At 40.5% G+C, this 27,303-nt stretch overlaps 1 protein-coding gene across 1 annotated transcript in view; it reads right to left on the minus strand.

Moving 5' to 3' along the window:
- The window catches only part of LOC143287924 (serine/threonine-protein kinase unc-51-like), a 62,904-nt gene that overhangs the window by 21,279 nt on the left and 14,322 nt on the right, over positions 1-27,303 (minus strand). Inside the window, exons 4-17 of the mRNA XM_076596167.1 lie at positions 22,303-22,335; positions 21,497-21,533; positions 21,127-21,177; positions 17,614-17,745; positions 15,537-15,610; positions 14,664-14,824; positions 13,440-13,522; positions 11,759-11,824; positions 10,133-10,233; positions 6,448-6,561; positions 3,338-3,383; positions 2,305-2,365; positions 1,188-1,602; positions 82-166 (exon numbers count right to left, since the gene is read on the minus strand). Coding sequence (XP_076452282.1) covers positions 82-166; positions 1,188-1,602; positions 2,305-2,365; positions 3,338-3,383; positions 6,448-6,561; positions 10,133-10,233; positions 11,759-11,824; positions 13,440-13,522; positions 14,664-14,824; positions 15,537-15,610; positions 17,614-17,745; positions 21,127-21,177; positions 21,497-21,533; positions 22,303-22,335 — 1,459 coding nt within the window. The remainder of the gene's footprint in view (positions 1-81; positions 167-1,187; positions 1,603-2,304; positions 2,366-3,337; positions 3,384-6,447; positions 6,562-10,132; positions 10,234-11,758; positions 11,825-13,439; positions 13,523-14,663; positions 14,825-15,536; positions 15,611-17,613; positions 17,746-21,126; positions 21,178-21,496; positions 21,534-22,302; positions 22,336-27,303) is intronic.

Raw genomic sequence — 27,303 nt, forward strand, 5'->3', positions numbered from 1 at the left:
CTCAAATGAACCAGTCCATCGATCACAGGAACCAAAAGAAATGGGTGGACTCATCACCATGGGTCCCCAGGCCAGACGTACCATCAGGGGGTGAGACCTGTGTGATGTCAGGGGCCGCAAGTCCGGCCTCCGAGCTGGCTCTCTCCACGGGTTTCTCTGCCGCTCCCTGAACACATCAACATGCATTGCTCTTAAAAGCAGCAGCTGGCAGGGTTCACGAGACAAACAAACAAACAAAAAATCAAAATCACAAAGACAGCAACAACAACAACGGCAAAAAAAACAGGTGTTCAACTTTCACCTGGTATACCCTGTCAATGCTCAAACAAGTAACAGTTCCAATTTCATGAAGGTGTAAAAACGTGCAGACTGACCCATATACAGCTACATCACATCTGCTGTTCAAAAACCCCAACACAAACACAAAAACAACAACAAAAAGTTGCACCCTTTACTTGGTATATGCTATGGACATACACAATCTAGTTTAATATGCAGGATAGTCAGTCATGTCCAACTACGACAATTGGAACAGCAGAGGAAGCAACTGCTGACCTGACTACCTGGACAAGAATCTGATTATAGTGGAGAGTGTCTTGCCCAAGTTACATCCCCACTCTCTCGGCCAAGAGGGTTTCAGGACAGTCGGTGTTAGGGGTGGCTCCCAAACTATCCCCCAAGACTGCAGCACTAAGAGCCAGTGCAATTTTGAATCCTAGTTTGAGAGTCATAGTCCTTCACAAACGACTAAGCTGTAAATTTCACATCGCAATGGAGAAACCATTGATAATACAGCTCTCACTTTGCTGTTGGTCCAACTGTTAACTCATGTCAATCTGTAATATAAGCTGAATGTTGGGCATAGTATGGTATATACAAACGCAACAACAACAAAAAGTTTCACTCTTCACCTGGCATGACAAACGAAAGAAACACAACAATGACAAACAGAAAGTCCCACCCCTCACCTGGTACACCCTGTCAATTCCCTGACAAACAAAAGAAACACAACGACGACAAACAGAAAGTCCCACCCCTCACCTGGTACACCCTGTCAATTCCCTGACAAACGAAAGAAACACAACAATGACAAACAGAAAGTCCCACCCCTCACCTGGTACACCCTGTCAATTCCCTGACAAACGAAAGAAACACAACAATGACAAACAGAAAGTCCCACCCCTCACCTGGTACACCCTGTCAATACTCCCGCTGGACGTGGGACGCTTCTTGCCTCGCCCGGGGCTCCCCGCCTTGGGGCTGCCTCCATCCTTCTGACGCAGCTGCTGAGACAGGCTGGACGTCCGCGTCAGCGACGGCACGGGGATGGGGGCAGTGGTGCTTGAACACCCCGACCGCTGGGCCACGGGGGACGACGAGGAGGAGGGGGGAGGGGCCGGGGAGGAGGGCGCCTGAACCTGTGGACTGGAGACGCGGGGAGGCAGAGGTGGAGCTTTGGTTGGGGAAGGTTGTCGCTGTTGTTGCTGTTGTTGTTGTTGTGGTGGTGGTGGTGGCGGTGGCGGTTCGTCTTTGCGGTGAAAGGTGGCTTTGCCCTCTCCCGTGTTCAGGTTGATGGGTTTGACAGAGTTGTGGACGCTCTCGCTGTGAACAGAATGTGTGTGTGTCCTTTGTGACAAATGGTGTTCTTGTGGGGTCCAACATATCTGTCATAACCCTGTCAGGCAGTCACATGCACACACATATGCACATTCTAGTGGCCTAGTGGCAATGCACCTGACTTGGTAGTGAGCATCCACCAGTTTGAGTCCTATACGGACTGTTATTTTCATTCCCTTCAGCTAGACCTTGAGTGGTGGTCAAGGTGCCAGTCTTTCAGATCAAATTACAAACACAGGTCCCATGAGCAGCATGCACTTGGTGCATGTAAAATAACCCACGGCAACAAAAGGGTTGTGCCTGACAAAATTCTGAAGAAAAACCCATTTTGATAGCAAAACACTTGCAGATGAGACTGAAAAAAAAAGAAGAAAAAAGTGGGCGGTGTTGCACTGTGGCAACACACACACACACACACAGAAAACTACTCAGCCTCTATGTGTTACAGACACCAACATATACAGAACTATTAAACATAAAAAAAACTAAAACACGGCTCCATTCATGCCTCATTCCATACCCCTGAACTTTCTCCACCCCCACCCATCACACTCCCTGATCCCTCACCAAAAATACAAAACAATGCTAAATCATTCATGTAACACAGGACAACAATGTCTCATATTCAATCTAAAAAAAAAAAAAAAAAAAAAAAAAAAAAATCCTTTTATTTTAAAAGATACTTACTCAACAGCGTCATATTCTTCAACTGCCAGCGGTGCTCTCACCGTCTTTCCCTTCTTTTCCCCTGCAAGCAGAAACCTTTAAAAATGACGTTCAGATTTCCATGCGTCTTATCGTAGACCCAAACTTTTTCTTTTCACCATACAAATCAAACTGATGTACAGATTCAATGGAGAGATTGCATCATAGGCAACTTGTTCATATGATGATGTAGAGATTCACTGGACAGATTATATCATAGGCAATTTGTTCATATGATGACGTAGAGATTCAATGGAGAGATTGCATCATAGGCAACTTGTTCATATGATGATGTAGAGATTCACTGGACAGATTGAAGAGAAATCCCACATATTAGTGATGATGCACCTAGCCAAAATTCACTGGCCAAATTTTTGCGCTTTTTCATTCAATCAATAATCATGAAACGAAATTTCACACATCACTGATGATGCACCTGGCTAACTAAAATTCACTGGCACAATTTCCGCACTCTGTAATTCATTCAGTAATTGTGAACATTCTGTCACATCCAGGTGAGAAAAAAAAAAGCAGCAAAAGAACCACACATTCTTTCCATCTCCCCTGGTTCATTCTTGTGCTCATGATTTCACAGTAACACGGTACCTCCAATTCCTGCCACTGTAAATCACCCCTGTATTACTAAGGATAAACAAAATGTATCTATATCTAAGCTGGAATGTTTTTACATTAAAAAAATCAAATAATTAAATGGAGCCAATAAAAAATCAATGGCACCCCTGTACTACTAAGGACAAACAAAATGTATCTATATCTAAGCTGGAATGTTTTTACATTAAAAAAAAAATCAAATAATTAAATGGAGCCAATAAAGAATCATTGGCAACCATTCTGTATCAACTCTGCATACATACGTCGTTGTAATACAAGTACCACAGATGCATGATCAAATTAAAACAAAATGTGATAATGAAGAAAGAAAGAATGAACTATCGATAGAAATATGATGCACAGACAGAAAGAAAGAAAGAAAGAGTGGACACACATATCCTACCACTTCTCTTGTACTCTGGTACATCCTTGGACACCATGACAAAGCCCTGAAAAACAGCCAAGAGCGCTTCACCACTCATTACTCTTCACATAACTGAGGTCACTGCAAAACATCCACCACCACACCCAAACTTCCTCTCTTCCCGTCTCTCTCTCTCACCAAAAGATAAACGACAAAACATCTCTTTATCTATCTATTGAAGCATTATCATATATCTATTTATCTCTTTATTTGTTTATGAAACTATCATCATATATCTAACTTACTTGCAGTTAGCACAAGGAGGTAGGTGGTAAATTAGTTAAGACACTCATCTGCCAATACAGTGTCCCTGTGGGTCTGAATTCGAATCCAGCTTCCGCCCTGTCTGCAAAGTTTTACTGGAAAATCAAACTGAGCATCTAGTCATTTGGTTGAGATAAAAAAAAACAACAACAAAAAAAACAAGATCCTGTGTGCAACATGCACTTGGTGCACTGAAAAAGAACCCATGGCAACCAGAGCGTTATCCTCTGGCTAAATTCTGTAGAAGAAATCCACTCCAATAAATACACAAATATATATGCATGTACTCAAGGCCAGACTAGGCACGCTGGGTTGTGCTGCTGGTCAGGCCTCTGCTAAACTGATCTCTTCACCTTGCTTTGTCATCCACAGGGCTACAGACTAAGCTACATTCAAAAATAACTATACCCCTAGCAAACTGATCTATGTGCTGAATTAACAACTTGCTTTGTCATCCACAGGGCTACAGACTAAGCTACATTCAAAAATAACTATACCCCTAGCAAACTGATCTATGTGCTGAATAAACAACATTAAAGCTAAATTACACCCCTTGCTTATTTTCGTATTTACTGACTTAAGTTCATATAAACTTAACAATACTTTGCTTATCTATTCAGGTACTGAATTAACTATACTTAAGTCAAATTAACTACACTCTACTACTACTAAACTACAATTTAAACTTAACTGCACTCCTTGTTTACTGAATGAACTACATTTTGATGTAAACTAACAACACCCCCTGCTTATTCATTCCCTGACAAACTTTATTTAACCCGTTCACTGCCATTGAGACATGGTTTGACATTTTCAGGCTGAGCTATGCCAATTTGTGGATCAATCTCAGAACAGTAAGCATCTGTGGCATAATCTGAGGAACTCAAGCCAGACTGTCTTCTGATGCATGTCACTGCTAGCTCACTTCGCTCAATGACTGAAGACAGTTGGTCAACACTTTGAGCCTCAGATCATGCCATACATGGTATTAGAACTGTGCTCATGTTTATTCATGATGAGAACAGTCTTTTTTCTGGGTTGGACAATGATCAAGACACCATATCTCTTTCTGGCTGAAGGGAAATACGGGAAAGCCCAATAAGGTTAACAAATCTTGTAGAAAATATGGCCACAACAACAGTATGACGGATTAACCCGTCATGTAGGCAGTGAACAGGTTAAACTAAACTACTATTCTGTGCAAACTCATTTATCTACTGAAATGCGTACATCTATACCAAACTATACTCTTTAGTTTAGTCGTTCATTTTCTGAACAAACTACCTTTAAACTTTATTTTAAAAAAAACAAAAAAAAACAAAAACAAGAGGCAAGGCCTTCGAGACTCACTTGTAACACGCACATTATCCAGTAAAAGAATCATAAGAAAAAAAAGACATTTAAGAAATTATTAACATTTAAAATGGGTTCTGTATTAAACATTAATAAGCTCTGGAAAAAAACACACACAAAAAACAGGCATGCTAGTGGGATCGAACCAAGGATGTTCTTTTCGGAAGCAAACAGTCTTATCCACAACGCTACAACACATCTGACCTTACTTGACCGAATTTAATATTTAAAGCTATGGGTTTTTATAAATTGTATTCAAGGTAATATAACCATTTAAATCATGTGTTGTTTTTTTTAATAGATCTTGATTATTAACAAAATTCTTTTAATTTGGCGGTAAAGGAGACGGCGTTGACATCACCTCAGGACCACCACAACATGTATCTTCACGAACCAGTCTACAACAGGCTGACCAAAACTAAAAGAAACGGTGGATTCAATTTTTCTTTCATGTTTATTCCAGTATCCACTTTTGAATATTCATATGCAGTAGGAGGAGTTTGTATTATACTCCATGTTTGGTGATACATATAATTACCATGTCAAAATGATGCAAACTAGGCCTATCGGTTTGCTCTGCTTGGCCAAATTTCGCGCGGCTAACAGTGAAAAGACAAGCCGTCTTGCCCGGTCCGCTCTTAGCCAATCAAACGCCTCTAGAAGCTATAAGCGCTGAATCATTCCTTTGGCCAAGGCTCTCCACACCATCTTGTCAGGTTTACGCTCTGTCTCATCTTACGCTTTTTTTGGCTATTAAGTGTATTCATTTGGCCTTACTTTGCTGCATGCGGCTTGTGTTTATTGTAAATGTCTCGATGGTGTAGTCAGTGTCACTGTATGTATTCTGTCCAGAATTCCTATTTCTTTTCTTTCAACTGTGAACAAGAAAAACAATGTCATGCCGTCTTGTTACCAAACACAGCCTACCTACTGGAAACTGCGAAGCTGTACTATGGTGTTTTTGGATTCTGGAGCAAGCCTCAATGAAATAAACCATTAATGATCTGGAAAAATGGCTTAAATCGGAAACCTTACAACCTACTATTGGTATGACTGAAGATTTTTCTCCCTAAATTTGGTATTGGCAGACAAAGTATTTCCAGAGAAAATGGCAATTTTAATGTCTACCATGTATACACAAACATACAGACACAGACACACACACACACAGACACACACACAGAGACAACCAAACACCAGGTTATAACACAGACTCACATTCTTTACACAAGTGAGTCAAAAAAACAAACAACAAAAAATCCCTCCCACACCCCCCCAAAAAAACAACAACAACAACAACCAACACTCCCAGCATTTTAAGTATTCACTTTCCGACTGGTCTACCTAATTTCCAATCCAACAGACACAAAGCCAAGATTCTTAATGGCACTGACTGCACTACACTGCTGACTACTACTTCAAGGTACGGTACAGATGGTGACAAGGGGGGGTCATCCAAATGCACAGCTCACCTCCTCGCTCACTCTGCGTGGTTCATCTCCATTCTCCACTTTGGTGAAGCTACACTCATCATCTCTGGATGATGTTAAGGTGGTCACCATATCCTTATCTGGATCGACGGCCATCTACAAGCGTCATTGGGAGGAGAAAAAAAAAAAGGAGTAAAAAAATTATTCTGGTGATTTGCATCAAAACCGTGGTGCAGTGGTGGGTGGTGATTGAACAAGGGAGGGTCCATTATTGGTAGATTCTTTTTTTAAAATTTTTTTAAAGCAATGATGTTAGTTGGGATTGTTTTTTTTTTTTTTAGTGTGCTGACATTATGTAGTTTAACTTGGTTAGGAATGAGACATAATAAGCATTGCACAGTTTATGGGGCAGGTGTACGCTGTTAACTTTACATTAAGAAAAGAAGATGACTGCTGGAGCTTTAAGCGAAATGAATATAAAAGCTCAAAAATAGGATTAAAAAGTTACCACTTTATTCCGTACCATGCACTTCAAGAGTCAACATGTGACGCCCCAGATAAGTAACACACAATTTGGATACATATTTTATCCAGTCAACCTTTCATCTTAATTTTGCGCTTTTACATTCATTCTGAATTTACCTGTGCATACTAATTTATTTCTGGAACACACTTTTGGTCAGTTATCAAACTATCCAACTTGTTTTTAATGATGTTTACATTCATAAAAATGACTGATATATCAACAAGATTTCTTCATCAAATCATTAAATCTTTACCATCACAAATCTATTTGTTCATAATCGTGTTGAACAATAAACAAGCGCAATAACTTGTGCTCTTTTTAACTTGAAGCCCTTACTGCCTACCGCACGTGCAAATCAGTTTGCTGACAGAAAAATACAAGGAACCAAGAAACAAACTCAGAAACATCAGTTCAGCAACAGAGTTCAGTCTGTTTCAGCAACAGAGTTCAGTCTGTTTCAGCAACAGTCTAACGACCGTCAACTGTCACTCTTCAGGCCAAGCTGTCCAAAGCTGGGGTTCCTGATGGCAGTGGTAGTATTGTTGTTCTCCTGCACTCTTGGGCAGCAACTCCCACATTCACTCACATGTTCAAGTGAGTCTTTATGGGCATGATCAAATACGCACGTTAAAGATCCTGTAATCCATGTCAGCGTTTGGTGGGTTATGGAAACAAGAATATACCCAGCATGCACACCCCTGAAAATGGAGTATGGCTGACTACATGGTGGGGTAAATAAAAAAAACAAACGGTCATACACATAAAATGTTACATGTCTGTCTGAGTGTGTATGTGTGTGCGTCTGAAATCTGACTGAATGACACAGGAAACGAATGATGAGCTCCCAGTGGCAGCTGTCAGTCGGCTCTACCCAGGTAGGCAGCCTGCGGTGCAAATGTCCCCGTGTATGTAAAGCGCTTAGAGCTTGGTCTCTGACTGAGGATAGGCGCTATATAAGTATCCACATCAATCAATCAATCATGACAATTCTTACACAACCACACAGTCAGCCATACTATTTTCTGTGGTTTGACCTCCTTTCCATCACCCGCTGAGCACTGACATATATGGATCACAGAATGTTTAACTCACTCCTTTCCATCACCCACTGAGCACTGACATATATGGATCACAGAATGTTAACTCACTCCTTTCCATCACCCGCTGAGCACTGACACATATGGATCACAGAATGTTTAACTCACTCCTTTCCATCACCCACTGAGCACTGACATATATGGATCACAGAATGTTTAACTCACTCCTTTCCATCATCCACTGAGCACTGACATATATGGATCACAGAATGTTTAACTCACTCCTTTCCATCACCCACTGAGCACTGACACATATGGATCACAGAATGTTTAACTCACTCCTTTCCATCACCCACTGAGCACTGACACATATGGATCACAGAATGTTTAACTCACTCCTTTCCATCACCCACTGAGCACTGACACATATGGATCACAGAATGTTTAACTCACTCCTTTCCATCACCCGCTGAGCACTGACACATGGATCACAGAATCTTTAACTCACTTCTTTCCGTCACCCGCTGAGCACTGACATATATGGATCACAGAATCTTCAACTCACTCCGGACGACAGAACGCTATAGCGGTTTCGACAATAAATTTTTTTTTCTCCATTTTTTCCTCATGGGGTAGCACAACAATCACAGCTGTACCGGGCATTGCGAATGTGTCAAGGGTTGAATGGAAAGTTTCTTCATGAGATTCTGTAACAACACACTCCACAGCGAGCCAGCGAGTTCAGGACCCCACACAAGAAGATAATCTGCATACGTACCAAAAATGGCATTGCAGGCGATACGAGTGGACATTTTTTTTTTTTAGCAAACTAGATCACGACAGTGGTTTTTACCGCTGCTAAAGTGATTGAAATGCTTCAAACTGAAGGTTTTGACATCGACAAGGATGATGAAGACGTTGAATAAAGTATCTGCAGTGAAGAAAGCTACCAGCAAGAAGATACTGATAGTGACTCAGCTTCTGAGAGCAGTGATGAGGGAGGGGGTGGGCGTTCACACGACGTGAGGAGAGGGGTCAGTGGGTCAAGTACAGTGAGTTTCATTCAGTTACTCTATGTTTTGTATTTTTTGTGATTTTTTTCCTAACCCTAACAAATGGGTCATCTGCAGGGAAAAGCAAGGGAGAGAACTATTCATCCGGAGTGAATTAAAAAGCAAAATTTGATTTCATGTGTGTGTAAACATGCAGAAGAGGGAGTTCAGGCTTTAGCAGGCCTGCACATCTGTTGACCTGAGAGACTGGAAAATTTTCCACCAGGTGCCGTGACCAGGACTCAAACCTAGGATCCCTTACGACTGGAAGCCCAGTTGTGCCCATCCCTGATGTTGCTCACTGGTGCATGTTCTGGGACTCCTGTCTGGTTCACTGAACTTTTACTGATCTGCACGGCGGCTGACGGAAAGCGTTATCCAGCAGCGGCATCAAGCTTGGCTGGTGTGAAAGAGCAAAATTCCTTGTGCTTGTTTCTTGCTCAACACAGAACACACTTGGGTCTCATTTACTTTTCTGTTAATTTCTTTATCAAACACTCCGTGTTCACACATTTCAATTTCTGTGGATTGCTTTCCCCGACATCCTGATTCCAAAAATGCTACAAACACTGAAGCCAGTATTCTGAGATAAAGCAATAATGAGTTCCTCATAACTGTTATGGTATTAACACATTTTAAGTGAACAGACTTAATGTATCACTGATTTGTCTTTGTTGATATATCCAGTCCAGATCAAAACCTCAGTCACCTCCAGTGAAACTGCCCACAACTCTTAGCAATGAAAGCCACTGTTGCAAAACACAGCTAGCTTCTCATTTGGGTTCTGTTGATCAAACCACTAAATGTAGTACCCCCTGCTGATCATCAAAGTCTTGAAGCAAGGATTCTTTGTCATGGACAGCAGAATGATCAGACTGGAGGTCTTTTTCCATCACAGTTTCTCAGTTTTACTCTCTCCCCCTGCTTTTGAATGTCTCATGTCGATGCATACAAGTTATTAGGGTTTTTTGGGAAACATTTTTTCCTTCTAAAAACAATGTGTACCTTTTAATTCAAAATTAATGTTTTCTCTGTCCTTTGGGAAAATAAGTGCACACGCCCAAGCGTGCAGACAAGCACAGACATACACATCCACACACACACAATTCTACCTGTCTTGCCAAAGGAGACATTTCGCGAGTTGACCCTGGAGTTGAACTGTCTGACGACACGCTGGGCGTTCGTCTTCTGCTGGGAATGGGAGACGGGGATGCTAGGGAATCAGAAGGGAAAACAACATTGGACTAAAGACACAGAACCAGTAATCCTGACACTGTCAAACAACATTGGAATAAAGACACAGAACCAGTAATCCTGACACTGTCAAACAACATTGGAATAAAGACACAGAACCAGTAATCCTGACACTGTCAAACAACATTGGAATAAAGACACAGAACCAGTAATCCTGACACTGTCAAACAACATTGGACTAAAGACACAGAACCAGTAATCCTGACACTGTCAAACAACATTGGAATAAAGACACAGAACCAGTAATCCTGACACTGTCAAACAACATTGGAATAAAGACACAAAACCAGTAATCCTGACACTGTCAAACAACATTGGACTAAAGACACAAAACCAGTAATCCTGACAGTGTCAAACAACATTGGAATAAAGACACAGAACCAGTAATCCTGACACTGTCAAACAACACTGGAATAAAGACACAGAACCAGTAATCCTGACACTGTCAAACAACACTGGAATAAAGACACAGAACCAGTAATCCTGACACTGTCAAACAACACTGGAATAAAGACACAGAACCAGTAATCCTGACACTGTCAAACAACATTGGAATAAAGACACAGAACCAGTAATCCTGACACTGTCAAACAACATTGGAATAAAGACACAGAACCAGTAATCCTGACACTGTCAAACAACATTGGAATAAAGACACAGAACCAGTAATCCTGACGCTGTCAAACAACACTGGAATAAAGACACAGAACCAGTAATCCTGACACTGTCAAACAACACTGGACTAAAGACACAGAACCAGTAATCCTGACACTGTCAAACAACATTGGAATAAAGACACAGAACCAGTAATCCTGACACTGTCAAACCCCCGAAACGAAATCTGTGACTCTGCAGGAGAGGATTCATTTCTTAACATCTGAAAGCTTATATAATGAATGTGTCATTATCAGGAAAAAGAGCAGTTCCTTTGCATACTTACTCTGGCTACTATACTTACTGGGCATGCTCGCATAATTTCCATTTGGATTAATAAAGATGCAGAGCATTGTATTACATTGCACTGCATAGTATTGTATTGTATTGTATTGTATTGTATTGAATCAGTGCAGTTCACTCACACACAAAACACTTTTGAATAGGGAGGGGCGCTCACTCAGTCTGGCTCCGCGACTAAGCCATTATTGTCGTTAGTAGGGGGCTTAGTAGGTGGTGTCCTAAGTACGTTAAAACAGAACAGGCACCACTGAACACCACCAAAGTGACTCAGCAGCAGTGCAGGGTCTCCTCTGGTGTGTGGCCTCCTGGCGACCTAACATCGATGATTCCCTGTGGACTGCCGACGCTGGAACTGTGACGGACAAACCCGGGTGTGGCCGTGTATGGGGGAATCTAAATGAGCGGCATGGGAGTAATGCCACTGAAACGGTGCAGATGATGGGGCAGCAAAAAAAACAACAAAAAACCAAAAAAAACAACAGCAAAAAAAACACAAAAAAAACACTTTTGAATAACAGCAAACTTACAGCTGCTTCCTCTCTTGCTTGGAGATCGTTTGAACTTTTTCAGGAATGGATGTTGCAACAGATCCTCTGCAAAAAAAAAAAAAAAAAAAAAAAAATATTTAAAAATTATCCAAAAAATCAGCAAACAAAGGAGTTTTCAGCACAAAGCATTCTCACTGCGATTTCAAACTGAATTACCATTCTCCAGGTGTGCATTCTCATGAGACTTGGTGAAACAACGAAAAACACTTGCTCTACAGGCATCTGTTTTCATTAAGGTTGTTGAAAAAAAAAAAGGTAGTAAGTGCTTGAGGAATAAGTGTATTTTTCAAAAGTATATTCTCAGGAATCAATCTGCCATAAGACAGAAGAGCCATCTTTCTTGTCTGTGGAGTGCTGCTCCTACATTCACTCACCACTGTGAATGGCTGTCAGTGTGGATGATCATTTCAGCCCTGCCATTTCAGCAGCATACAACTTCTTCTTCTTCTGTGTTCGTGGGCTTCAACTCCCACGTTCACTCGTATACACGAGTGGGCTTTTTACGTGTATGACCGTTTTTACCCCGCCATGTAGGCAGCCATACTCCGCTTTCGGGGGTGGCAGTGTACAACAAATCATCAAATACTTCTCTATCAAAGAGAAAAAAAGTGGCACCAAGCTGCTAAAATATAGACAAATACAGTCTACAGTAGTACGTCAACCAATGTCACACATGTATTTCGAGGGGACATGACTTTCTCATCCTACTGCATATAAAAGGTCAACCTCCAAAGTAAAGAACAAAAAAAAAGAGAAGCATTGGAGCATATCATTACAATCACAAGTTTCCCAGAGATGTAACCTTTCAAAACTCAATACTTTTTCCAGACCGGTTTCAAATCTTCCATACCAAACCCAAAAGCCAAAGAAAATAAATAAAAAATTTTCTGAACACTACTCATGAAAGGGATCAGTTGATATCCCAGAATTAATGTTCAATTTTCATCACCTTTTGTTTGTTCGTTTGTTCATTTCTTTTTTTAAACTGCATAAAGCTATTTGCTGAATGGTACCAGACAAGGGTTTTATCTAAATTCCAAGACTCTTCCAGATCCTGATGGGAAAAACATATTTTTCCTAGACTTTTCCAGCCCTGAAAATGGTTCTCTCAGTTTTCCAAGACTTTTCCAGAAGATGAGAGATGGTTCTAATCTCTTGTTGATCTCATCCAGAGAAAAGATCAGTTCTGATAACAAGTTTTAACTCTTTTGACTCACAGTTTCAATCTTTACATGCCTGTTAAAAGGTTCCACTCAAACAGAAATTCACTCTCTCTTTAGAACAACAAAAACTTGGCTCTACATAGTGATGAAACTAAATGTTCTTCAATGATGTCATAGCACAACCAATCATGATGCATGGAATACTCAAAAGACACAGTCATAAACAGAAAATAGGAAGCGTATCCTTTTAGGAACTTTCTAGAAGCTTCTGTAACAAGTACATACTTCTGATTTTTTTTTTTTTTTTAACATACATCACCAGCAAAAATTATCGTCACACAAAAATAATGCATTTATACAACTCTCCGAACAAAATGTCTGAACCAACCAACCAAGTTTCTGCAAGGGAAAACTGACCTGTCTGCAACATACATATTCAGGGATAAAGTTCTGTCAACACAAATGTCACTGGCACTTGCAAGTCCAGGTTCACTCACTGATTCCTATTCTCCTGGAGGCGTCCCTGGTCAACAAACGTAGCAACATGTCCTTCAGCTCAGGGGAGGTGTTTTCGGGAATCCTGAAAAGGATCAATATCAAGAGGTAAGCATTATTCATACATCTTTCTTGCTTACAGCCCAACTAACTTCAGAATTCTGGCTCTCAGTGCTGCAGCCCTGGGGGCTAGCCGGCCTTTGGAAACCATCCCAACGCCGACTGTCCTAAAAACCCTCTTGGCCGAGAGCATGGGGATGTAATTTGGGCAAGACACTCTCCACTATAATCAAAGCCAAGATGGTCGGGACAACAGTTACCTCCACTTCTGTTCTGATGGTCATGGTTGAAAATAACTATCATACAACTGTTCACAGTCTTTCTGTGTTCACTGAATGAAACTCAGATGAAGGAAAAAAAACTGGAACACTGAACAGGTGCAGGACATCAGTGGACGTCTTTGTTGCACTGGTGAAGCGTCTGGGACATCACATGATGTCTTACAGGTACGAAACGGATTAAGGCACTCCATCCCATATCTATATTCTATGGATCCACCTCTTATTTCTTCTATACATGTTCATGCGTGCATGTGAGCTTGCCTGAGTGTATGCATATGTGTGTGTGTGTTGTTGTGTGCTTTGTGTCTAACTGACATGTTACTGCGAATGCTTTGAGAGCTCTGAAAGCGCTATGTAAATGTACTATGATGATGATGATGATTATTTTAACTCTTTTACCACCACAGGCGACTTTAGTTGACTAGACATTGCACCGTCATAGGCGACCTCTGTCGACATCGAGGAAACATGTTGATAAGACCACTTTTCACTTTGTAACAAGGCTCGACAGGAGCGGCCAGTTTTCCCGCCAACAGAAAAATGATTGACCTTCGCTCCCTGACCGAGTTTGAAATGAACAAGTCCATTGTGTTGTTTTGACATGAACCGAAGCCTGTGACTAAGAGCATCGTTTCTAAAATACTTGGCGCTGGGGACCGTTTTTCACACAGAAACTGTGGTGAAAGAGTTAAGGGGGAAAAAAAGGAAGGTTAAACCAGCGACTCACATGGGCTTGAGGTCAACATTTTTTCTCAAAGAAGGCGTGAAGCTGCTGCAAAGCGCTTTGAGAACTTTGAAAGCACTATGTAAATGTACTATGATGACAATGATTATTATTTAAAGGCAGGAAAAAAAACAAACCCAGAAGGAAAACCAGCCACTTACTTGGGCTTGAGGTCAACGTTTTTCTCGTAGAAGGCGCGTAGCTGTTGTGGGGTGTTGGCCACGAAGGGCGCCTTGCCCGTCAGGCACTGGAACATGATGGTGCCCACGCTCCACAGGTCTGCCTTCGAGTCGTACTTGTGCGACATGATCACCTCCGGGGCCTGTGAACAACAACAGACTACAAGTGTTGTGTTACTGTATGACGGGTGCAATAGCTGAGTGGTTAGTTAAAGCGTTGGGCTTTCAATCTGAGGGTCCCTGGTTCGAATCTGGGTACAGTGCCTGGTGGGTAATGGGTGGAGATTTTTTCCCATTTCTCAGGTCAACATATGTGCAGACCTGCTTGTGCCTGAACCCCTTTTGTGTGAAAATGCAAGAAAAAGATCAAACATGCACATTAAAGATCCTGTAATCTATGTCAGCGTACAGAGGGTTATGGAAACAAGAACGTACCCAGCATGCACCCTCCAAAAAATGCAGTATGATTGCCTACATGGCTGGGTAAAAACAGTCATACCTGTAAAAGCCCACTCATGTACATACAAGTACATGTATATGTATGTATATATAATATTATTCACACACACACATGTATACATAATATCATTCACACACACACATACACACACACATGCATACATAATATTATTCTCACACACACACATACACACATGTATACATATTATTCACACACACACATATATACATAATATTATTCACACACATACACACACATGCATACATAATATTATTCTCTCTCACACACACACACACATACACAATGTATACATAATATTATTCTCACACACACACACACACACACACACATCAAATATATATTTTACATATATACACACATCCACAAACTCTCACCATGTACATTGGAGACCCACACAGAGTTCCTGCCATCTTTCCCTCCTCCAAGAACCGTGCAAATCCAAAGTCAGCTGCACGTGACACAAGTCCAAAACCCACATGAATGTGTGCTCACACGGAAGACGCATGGCTGTCATCATTTCAATCTAAACTAAGCTCCCGTGAGACCAAGAAGAATCCCACCAATCTTCAGCTATTTGGGATTGATATAGCCGGCATACATCTTTAAACACACACACACACACACCCTCTTTTACCCTAAATAAAGATCAACTTGACCTACCCATCACTCAATAATCATTCAATCCACTTTCAATAAAACAAAGGTTCAAAAAAAAAGAAGAAGAAAAAAAAAGGTTAAGGCTCCCATAGCCTTTTTACAGGCATTGGGGCAATGAATTCAAATCCAACACATCAAAGGCTAACATAAAATGGCAGAGCCCAATCCTCCTCCCTTTCCGTGGCCTACAAAACACCACAAGTCAAAAACAACAACAACAACAGCAAAAACAATCCTTCTCGGCTATGATAGGCTTGCCTAGGGAAAAAAACATTCCACTCCCCCCCCCCAGCCCTCCCCCCCAAAACAAAAAGCAATAAAATGAATTAAAAAAAATCTTTCATCAGGCCAATAACTCTGGTGACAATAAATCTAATTTCATGTTAATATTAATAGTAGCATTATTTTACTTATTTGTGCATTCAAATGTTTTATTTCTTTCCTTACTGTTTATGAATAAGTCATTTGATACAAAACAGCAAATCCAGACAAGAAAACAACAACAACAAAAAACAAAACCAAAAACAAACAAACAAACAAACAACAACAACAAAAAAAACAAAGAAAGAGAAGGGAGATGGCTCACCAATCTTCAACAACAACAACAAAATTCACAAAAAAAGAAACCAAAGAAAGACAAGGATAGATCACCAACCTTCAGCTACAGCTGTGTGGTAAACACTCCCCCAAAACAACAACAACAACAAAATTCAGAGAGAAAAATAATTAACCAAAGAAAGAGGAGGCAGATGGCTCACCAATCTTCAACAACAACAAGAAAATTCAGAAAAAAAAACAGCCTAAGAAAGAGGAGGACAAGGGATCATCAGTCTTCAGCTGTAGATGCGTGGAAACCACTCCCCCAAAACAACAACAAATCAGAAAAAAATGCAACGAAAGAAAGAGGAGGAAGATGGCTCACCAATCTTCAACAACAACAAAAATTCAGAGAGAAAAAAATAACCAAAGAAAGAGGAGGTAGATGGCTCACCAATCTTCAACAACAACAAAATTCACACACAAAAAATTAACCTAAGAAAGAGGAGGACGAGGGATCATCAGTCTTCAGCTGCAGCTGTGTGGAAACCACTCCCCCCAAAACAACAACAAATCAGAAAAAAAATGTAACGAAAGAAAGACGTGGAAGATGGCTCACCAATCTTCAACAACAACAACAAAATTCAGAAAATAAAGTTAACCAAAGAAGAGGAGGAGGAGGGCTCATCAACCTTCAGCTGCAGATGTGGAAACCCCCACCCACCCCCACCCCCTAAAAAAAAACACACAACAAAAACAGCAAATCCAGGCAAAAAAAACAACCAAACAAACAAACAAAAAACAAAGAAAGAGAAGGGAGATGGCTCACCAATCTTCAACAGCAGCTGTATGGAACCCCCCCCCCCCTCCCCCCCCAACCCCCAAAACAACAACAAATCAGAAAAAAAATGTAACGAAAGAAGAAGGTGGAAGATGGCTCACCAATCTTCAACAACAACAACAAAATTCAGAAGGAAAAAAAAAAGAAAAAAGAGGTGGAAGAAAGCTCACCAATCTTCAACAACAACAAAATTCAGAAGGAAAACAAAAAAACCCAAAGAAAGAGGTGGAAGAAAACTCACCAATCTTCAACAACAACAACAACAAAATTCAGCAAAAAAAACAACAACAAAAAACAAACAACAAAAAAACAAAAACAAAGAAAGAGGTGGAAGAAAGCTCACCAATCTTCAACAACAACAACAAAAATCAGAAAAAAAAAGAAACCAAAGAAAAAAGAAGAGGGAGAAGGCTCACCAATCTTCAGCTGCAGCTGTGTGGGGGGTGTGGACAGCTTGCTGCCGCCCTTGGGGTAACAGATGAGGATGTTCTGGGGCTTCATGTCCCTGTGCACGATGTCCTTGTCGTTCAGCGCGTTCAGGGCGCTGGCTGCAAGCCACAGGCAACAAACACATGCATGGTCATTTTTTTTAATTTTTTTTTTTTTATCACCCTGTCCTTGTAAAACATGGAGTGGTGAATAACCAACAAAAAAAAAAGGGGTGGGGTGGGGGGGGGGGGTGGTGAGGGGCTTTCATTTCGTCACCGTGGTAAATGGAATGGCTTTTTACGGCTCTAACAGAATTAAAAGATATACAAAATATGAATATATATATTTTTCTTCTTCTAAAAATGTGTCTTGCATTGTCACTGCAATAAATGTCAGTGATCTTCATGGTTCTAACACTGTGATAAATGAAACAGCTTTTCATTGCTCTAAGACTGTGATAAATAAAATGGCTTTTCATGGATTTGAACAGTGATGAAAGATATATCAAACTAAAGGGATGATAACCATGGGCCTTGTATTGACACTTTGACAAAAAAATAAATAAATAAATAAAATAAAATAAATAAAAAGGCTCTTCATGGCTCTAACAGTAATGAAAGATATACAACAAAAGGAATAACAAAAATGACTTTCTTTCCTGTCACGGTTACAAACGGAGTGGCAAATCGCAAAGATGGGCCTTTTTATACTGACACCGTGGTAAATGGAATGGCTTTTCACGGTTCGAACAGTAATGAAAAATATACATTAGAGAATCTGAAAGACGTAGTATGCAATACAATTTTTTTTAACACAAGTTGTATTCTGCAAATGATGCAGAACGCAGCTACCAAAATGATGGACTGAAGGAAGTAAATAAGTTCAATAACCCTGTTTTCAAAATTAAGTATCACTATCAGTATCAGTAGCTCAAAGAGGCGTCGCTGCGTTCGGGCAAATCCATATATGCTATACCACATCTGCCAAGCAGATGCCTGACCAGCAGCATAACCCAACGCGCTTAGTCAGGCCTTGAGAAAAAAAAAAAGATTACTAAAAAAAAAGATAATAATAATAATAATGATGATGATGATGATGATGATGATAATAAATAAAAAATAATATAAAAAGACAATAATGATGATAAATAAGCAAATAAATGTAAATCTGAAACAAAGCGGAGAGATACACCAGCATGGGATGATTTTTTATAATGTTGTAAAATAACCCACATGTGCTTTTATTTTTTTGCCAGGGAACTATGAAAAGTAGCACAGTTCAAAACCAAACTATCCACATATCAACACTAAATCATTTTGGAACACATTCTTTAAAAAGTTTAATACACACCAGAATGATACAGGCTTTCTAATGAAATTCAGAGATGGGACACAGCACTGCGTGGACTGTCCAGCGTGTGTACACATGTATGTAAACTGTATGATTTTTTACATCCCTGAAACTTTATGCATCAATCTACATGGATAAAATCAAATAAAAACAATGTGGGTAGCATCAAGTTGCTGGAGGAAATGACCACAAACCAGGCTAAAAACCATAATTAGATGGAATCAACGTACGTACAAAAACATCAAAATTCAGAAATCCACTAAAAATGGCACTTTGATCTTTTCCATCCCAACAGCAATACAATATAACAAAATCTACATGTCCACACTGATCTTTTACGTCCAAAAAAGCATTAATGATCAGTGTCTTTACATTCTGCTTGTTGTTTTCTCATTGCAAAAGAATTTTAAACATGCAGCTTGGGTCTTTCCATCCATGCTGAGAGATGTTTGACATACCTACCCCTAGGCTTCACAACAGTGGAGGATATGTCATGATGACGTCACCAGCACTGTTGCTTACATGGGATATGAATCCCATATATGTGCAAGTGGGCGTTCTTTCTCTGTTTCTGGACCTTGCGATTGGCATGAACTTCCTCTTTCGCTTCGTCAAGTCTCCACACTCAGCTCTTTCAAGTCTGCCCTTAAAACCCACCTCTTCCCAAAATAGCTTCCCTTGCCTGCCCTTCCTTGTCTTTAGTTTCTACAGTTTTAGAGTTATGCATGCGTGTGAATGACTGGTGCGAAAGCGCTTTGATTTGTCTCTGCACAAGATCCAGCGCTATATAAATACCATTATTATTATTATTTACCTGTTTGACAGTGTTTACCCTGCCATGCAAGCAACCATGTTCCGTTTTTGGTGGTCTGCATGCTGGGTATCTTCTTGTTTGCAAGCTGGATATCTTCTTGTCTCAGTGACTCACCAAATGCTGATATGGATTACAGAATCTTTAGAGTGCATATTTGATCTTTTGCATGCACAGAATCTTTAGAGTGCATATTTGATCTTTTGCATGCGTAAGCATATAAAGGGGGTTAAAGCACGAGCAGGTCTGCACATGCCGATCTGGGAGACTGGGGAAAAAAAATCTCACCCTTTAACCCACCAGGTGCTGTGACTGGTATTCAAACACAGGACCCAAGGATTGCAAATCCAACACTTTATTGACCAGTTGGCTGCTGGGCCCCGTCGTCATCAGCAGGACTTAACATACCTTATCTCTTAAATCCTCGCCCCTCAACCTGACACAGCAACACAGAATTCTGTTCTCCTGTGACGCCCCCCCCCCACCCCAACCCCTTCCCCCCCAAAAAAAAAGAGAAAAAAAAAAGAGAAAGATTGTGCCCTCTTTTTCATCATAAACCAGACAGTGAGTTTTCCTTCTTTTCTTCTTCTTTCTGAGGCCACACATCCATTTCATTTAAGACAAAATATATTCACAATTCTGCAGTCAGGGCCTCCCCCACCCTTCACTCTCCACTGAAAGACTGGTGTTCTGACCACACACACACACAGCACAAGATTTAGCGGAGAGCAGTCACAATGAAAAGGGAGACAGCAAGGAGTGGCACAGAAGACACCCCCCCCCCCAACCCCCACCCAGCCCTGTCACACACATACTGAACCAGAGACAGAGAGAGAGAGAGAGAGAGAGAAGTCGCTGAGTTTGAACACCCTGTTACAGGCTTGATAAAGGCCATGCTGTTCACTTTGGTCTTGGTGAAACCAGAGGCATAGATCTTACTTTCTCCTCTTCTGACAAGAGAATCATTGATCACTCCACACGCAGATACAAAGTCTTTAGGGCATTGGTGAACCAGAGCCATCTTACTTTCCATTCTTGTGACACTGAGGAAAAGTTCTTAGTACCTCGATATATATCTGAAGTAGACTTGCTTCATTAGCTTCTGCTCATTGTGCTATGTGTTTTAATGCTTATCGCCCTGTTACCCTTAATTCAAATCCTTATCCTGGCTTAATCTGGCTTAACAATTTTTTTTTCAAAAGATTGTTTATAAATACAAGAAGACTTTCCAATGGGGAAAAAAAGAAGGAAAAAAGATGGAACTGTTCAATGACTAAAATTCAGCAGCCGAGAAAAAACTGCGTTAATCAAAAGAGAATAAATTTGAACAAGAACGCACCAATCTGTTGCATGAATGATGACAAGGTGTCTTCTGCAAGAGTTCCTTTGCCTGCAGATAAAAATAAAACAATTATACACACACACACATACATACATACACACACACACACACATATATATATATATATATATCTAAACCATATATATATGTATTATACACATTCACAGCACTCACACATGCACACTCATAGACACAAGCATGCATTCAATGACACACACACACACACACTTACACACACACACACAGAGGCACACACTAACCTAATTCCATCTAAAAACACTTATAGTGAATAGACGTTAAACTGAAGATAAAACTAACCTAATTAGCTTTTCGTATTCTTTTTTTTCTTTCTTTAAATCATACTCACTATGAAGGTAATCCGCAAGGTCTCCTCCATTGCAAAACTGAAAAGACAAAAAAGATAAAATAAATAAAATAAAATAAAAATACCACATAGATTGATAGAACCCATGCATTTAGTTACAACATCTAATGTTAAACCTTAGATAAATAATAATAATAATGTGAATATTTGCTTTTGAAATCCTCTTCACTTCAATGATGCTTCCTAGTTAAAATTTCAATCAACGGTAATTATTTTCAACACACTTTGAACACTTCTTTGGTCTTCACAATGTGTGAATTTGTGCAGCTTAACACAACACAATAAAATTAACAAACAGATGATGTTCAAAGGAAAAAAAAAACTTGGATAAATAAGTAACACTGTCTCTCCCATTAAGCAAAGCATTGCATCTAATTTGAAACATTATCTCTGAAGTATGTATGTATGTGAAAGTGCAGTCCATACAAATGTGTGAATATGTGTGTATCATATATATACACACATGCATCCACACACATACCCACATGCAGGCACACACATGCATGCTTAGTACTCACACATACATACACAGTCAATGAGTCACACACACACACACACACACAGTGCAAGCGGTAGACTTCAAAGTAATGTTTACCGTGATTATTTCTTCAATATTGTTTCTTCCAGATTCATGTCTTCAACAACAACTAAAAAATCTCATTTGCGTCTCATTTTAAATATGTAAAAAAATAAAATAAAATAAAATAAAAATCCAAACAAAGAAAAAAAAGGGTAAGTTTCCAAAACGCAGTGACTACTTGTTCAGAAGAAACAGAGAGAGAACTCACCTCTATCATAAGAAAAACACTGGAATCTGTTTCCTGCAAAATAAATCAGACACGTTAATCACATAACATGTAATACACACAAACACATGAGAAAGCACTTACACACACACACACACACACACACACACACAAGTAAATGCACTTATAGCCCTGGACACACACACACACACACACACAAAAAAAAACCCCAAAAAAAGCCCACCACCATGATTGTAACACACACAAGCATGCGAATGCACTTATAGGCACGCACACACACACAAGCACGTAACACATACACACACAAAAACACTAGTAACACACACACACACACACACACACACTCACACACACACACACAGAGCAGAAGACCAGGTAGTGAGTGACCTTTTGCACTCATAACTTAATTATTTATACACTTCTTTTTTTTATTTTTTTTTTATTGCATCATGTCCAGAACATTAAAAGAATATGTACCCGGTAAAAAAAAAAAAAAAAAAAAAAAAATATATATATACATAGAGAGAGAGAGAGAGAGAGAGAGAGAGAGAGAGAGAGAGAGAGAGAGATGTATATGTATTATGTGTATATTAGTATTACAATATAAATTAAAACTCCGTCTCTCTCTCTACACATACACACACACACACACACACACACACACTATATATATATATATATATATATATATATATATATATAGAATGATAGGTCTACAGATAGAAAGATAGACAGACAGACAGGTAGATGGATAGATATAGATCCACAGCAGGAGGAAATGTTAACAAGGCCTGGGCAACTCCATCCTCCCCTTGGAACCACCGATTTTCCCCGTCTCCAGCATGTTACTGCTTAGTGCTGCCAACTTTCTGCCACAATCCTTCCAGTTCACTGTCCTCTATCCATACACTATTACTGCAGTGTTACTGTGTGCTGTATGTATGGATTATGAGTGGGTGATGGGGAGTGTGAGTATGGGGTGGTGAGGTGAAGGGGGTCGGGAGAGGGTTTAGGTTAACATGGGAGAAAACTTTTTGGGGTTGGATTTGGTGTAAATTAGTGAGTGACTGAGAGAGAGAGAGAGAGAGAGAGAGGACAGAGAGAGAGAGAGAGAGAGAGAGAGAGACAGAGAGAGAGAGACAGAGACAGAGAGGAGAGAGAGAGAGAGAGAGAGAGAGAGAGAGAATGTCACTATGTGTGTGTGTTAGTGTGTGTGGGAACGCATGCACATGTGAATACATTGTGTGCGTGCATGCTTACAAATGAGCTGTGATATGTGGACATGTATACATATCAGTGTGTGTGTGTGTGTGTGTGTGTGTGTGTGTGTACTTGCACACACATATGTGTGCATGCATGCATGTACTTGAGTGTACACAGAATACTTTATTATCTCAACAAGAGAAATTCATATGTGGTGTAAAACAGAAAAAAACAACACAACAAAATCACAATCATTCAACATGTATATATATATAGATCACAGAACGTTCAACCGGAGAAAAAACAAGGAGACACACCACCACAGTGGCCTGCCCCCACTGAAGCGCCACCTCACATGTGTGCATGTGAACTGAAGCAAACACAAAAGCTACGACGATTTCAGAGTCAATTTTCCCATTTACTCTATCCCGACACACCAAAGCAACGCAAATTTACAGTGCCCTGGTCACATCCTTAAGCCATCGCAATATTTCTCAAGGGAAATCATCTGAAATTCTAGCCAGGAAAACCCTTCTGGGTGGCTCCCAATCGGAGATAACATCCTTGGAAATAATAACCATGAAATGGGAGAAAGGCCCAAGACAGATAACCCCCTCTATAAAAAAAAAAGAAGAAAAATAGCAAAAGAAAACAAAAAGGCTGAGTTGTGTGTGTGTGTGTGTGTGTGTGTGTGTGTGTGTGTGTGTGTGTGAGCATTTGTGCATGTGTTTGATTGTGTATGTGTGTGTGTGTGTGTGTGTGTGTGTGTGTGTGTGTGTGTCACTGTGTGTGCATGCATGTGCATTTGTACATATGTGTGTGCATGATTGTGTGTGTGTGTGTGTGTGTGTGTGTGTGTGTGCACATATGCGCATGCAACATGTGCACATGTGAATGTGTGTGCCTTCATGCCTGTTTGTATGCATATATATATACACTCTCATGCAAATGATTTTGCAAAGATTAACCTGTACTCTTCTTTATTGAAAGCTCCTTCTTCTTGGGATTGCAATACATGTATATATGTATATGTCTGTTCAGTAAAACCAGTGACACCACTTCTTCTTCTGCATTCACTCGTATGCACACGAGTGGGCTTTTACATGTATGACCGTTTTTACCCCGCCATGTAGGCAGCCATACTCCGTTTTCAGGGGTGTGATTGCTGGGTATGTTCTTGTTTCCATAACCCACCGAACGCTGACATGGATTACAGGATCTTTAACATGCGTATTTGATCTTCTGCTTGCATATACACATGAAGGGGGTTCAGGCACTAGCAGGTCTGCACATATGTTGACCTGGGAGATCATAAAAATCTCCACCCTTTACCCACCAGGCGCCGTGACCGTGATTCGAACCCACTGAAATGTACTCAAAAAGTAGCGACTGCACCTGAGACTCATGCCGTGCACACTGATCTCGTTTCAGGTTCAGCGGTCACAGGGTTACACATGTCATTTACTTTTAACTTTTCCCTGCCTCTTCCTTGTCTTCAGTTTCTCCAGTTTTAGAGTAATGCATGCATGTGAACGACTGGTGCGAAAGCGCTCTGATTTGTCTCAGCAAAAGATTCAGCGCTATATATATACATATATATATATATATATATACCATTATTATTATTTTATTAACAGGACTGCAGTGCAGTTTACTGCAGGGAAAGGGGGACCACCCCCATATAATTACACAGTCCAGGTCCATGCCCGCCAGTTCCACCTGTGTCCCATTTTCTGACCTGGGACAGACTGGTCAGTGAGGTCAGCCAGGACAAGACTAAAGGGTGGGAAACTCCCAAAGAACTGAGGTCACCACCTGAAAGCGGCCAGCAGAGACTGCCACCCCAAGATAACCCCTTTGGTTGAGGTCATATCAACACTCTGACCAAGGCTACAGAAAACAGTCACCTAGATTTAAAAGCTGTGTCCACAATGCTCCTCAGCCAGGGATATGTTTTGTAATTTTCTGTGGCATCGTTTGTTAAAATGGCTCTCACTGTACTAATGACATAATCTTTGTTTGGTCTTTGTTGTTGTTTTTTTGTTTGTTTTTGTGCTGGTTTTTTGGGGGGGGGGGGGTGGGGGGGGGGGGGGGGAATGGGGCGGTGGCATATGTTAAAGACAAGCCCAAATACCACTGAATTTATTACCAAGGGTGTGTTTGTGTTTGGCAACACACACACACATATATATATACGCATACACGTGTGTGCGAGTGTATGTATGTGTATATATATATATATATATATATATATATAGAGAGAGAGAGAGAGAGAGAGAGAGAGATAAACGCACACACATGTGTATATAAATATATATGTGTGTGTGTGTGTGTGTGTGTGTGTGTGTGTGTGTGTGTGTGTTAGTTGTTTAGTTTCGTTCAAACATTCTGTATGACTTGTTTAGAGTCAAAACGATGGTGTCGATCTCGAATGAAAGGGTGATAAATTTGCATTTGTGGGTTTGTAACCGACTCTCTCTCTCTGGAGGAGGTGTGGGGCGTGGTCTTGTTTTCTTCATTCCCCACGCACTATCCTGCGTTCGCTTCGGCCACACTAGTGTCTAAATTTAGGTATGACACGATAATGTATGCATACAAGCACTGACAAGGTAACATGACTCCAACTTCTCATAACAAACGCTCGACCGACTTTCTTTCGGTTTTTCTTCTTCTTTTTCTTTCTCAAATCTAGAGATAAGCTATGGAGATTTCCACGTGCCCTCACACTCCACTCATTCTTTACCTCCATACCCTGTCACCACCACACCACACAACTGTCAACATGTTTTTCACCTGTCGCGAGGGGCCGCTGTGTGGGAGGGTCTATAGATGACTGCGTTGTACAATTTCATCATAACACCGAGACTGAATCGAGGTCAACACTGCAGGTCGAAGTAACAACAATAACCTGAATACAGCCACAGCGAAAAAAAAAAAAGAAAAAAAGGCAGCACAGCCTGCTGTTACCCTGGGACTTCACAGCCCTCCAAAACAAAAACGACCTAGATACTATTATATCCGCCCAACAAAACAAGGGACGCGTTCTGAATGAGTTTATACTTTTCGTTTCGAGGGGGGGGAAGGGTGGTGGCAGTGGTGGGGTTGGAAGTGGTTGTCGATGCGTAGAAAGAATTCAGTCAATTTATGTCGTAACTGACTGACATAATTTTTGTCTTTGGCTGATGTGACGTCGCCGCTCTCAAATCAGAGCACTGACTCCACAAGTGGTTTTCGTAATTTTATGTTGTGACTGTTGAAATATTCTTCAGTTGGGCACTAACGCACACGCCCCACCCACTCTTGTGGTTATTTGAAAACACTGGTTTTGGTGAAAGGAACAGCAGCAGTTGTTCCCTGAATGGCCCTTCAGTAACTTAAATAGGTGGCGTGCTTTCAAACTGAGTATGATCATTAATATGATAGTTTTTGTGGTTAATAAATACTATCTGTTCACGAAATACTGACCTCTTTTCATCTTCATTCAGTAATTAACGTACTGCGTATACATTCTGTCAACGTCTAGGTATTAGTATACTCATACTCACACAATTTGTTCAACACAGAGTTGAGTAACTAGTCAGTTGTACTGAGCGGAATAAGGTCAGACCTTAGGCCTTTTATTTTATTTTTATTCTTTCTTTTTTCCCTTTTTCTATACTTCTTTTTCTTTTCTTTTCTTCATGAAAGCTGTGAAAGCACGACGAAGTGAGATTCAAACCGACATCAACAGTCTCGCATTCAGTGATTTCCTATTATATAGTCACGACTTACTGACAAACATCAGCCGAGCACACACACATGCGCGCGCGCGCACACACA

This window comes from Babylonia areolata, chromosome 12 (genome assembly GCF_041734735.1).
Source record: "Babylonia areolata isolate BAREFJ2019XMU chromosome 12, ASM4173473v1, whole genome shotgun sequence".
NCBI lineage: Eukaryota > Metazoa > Mollusca > Gastropoda > Neogastropoda > Buccinidae > Babylonia > Babylonia areolata.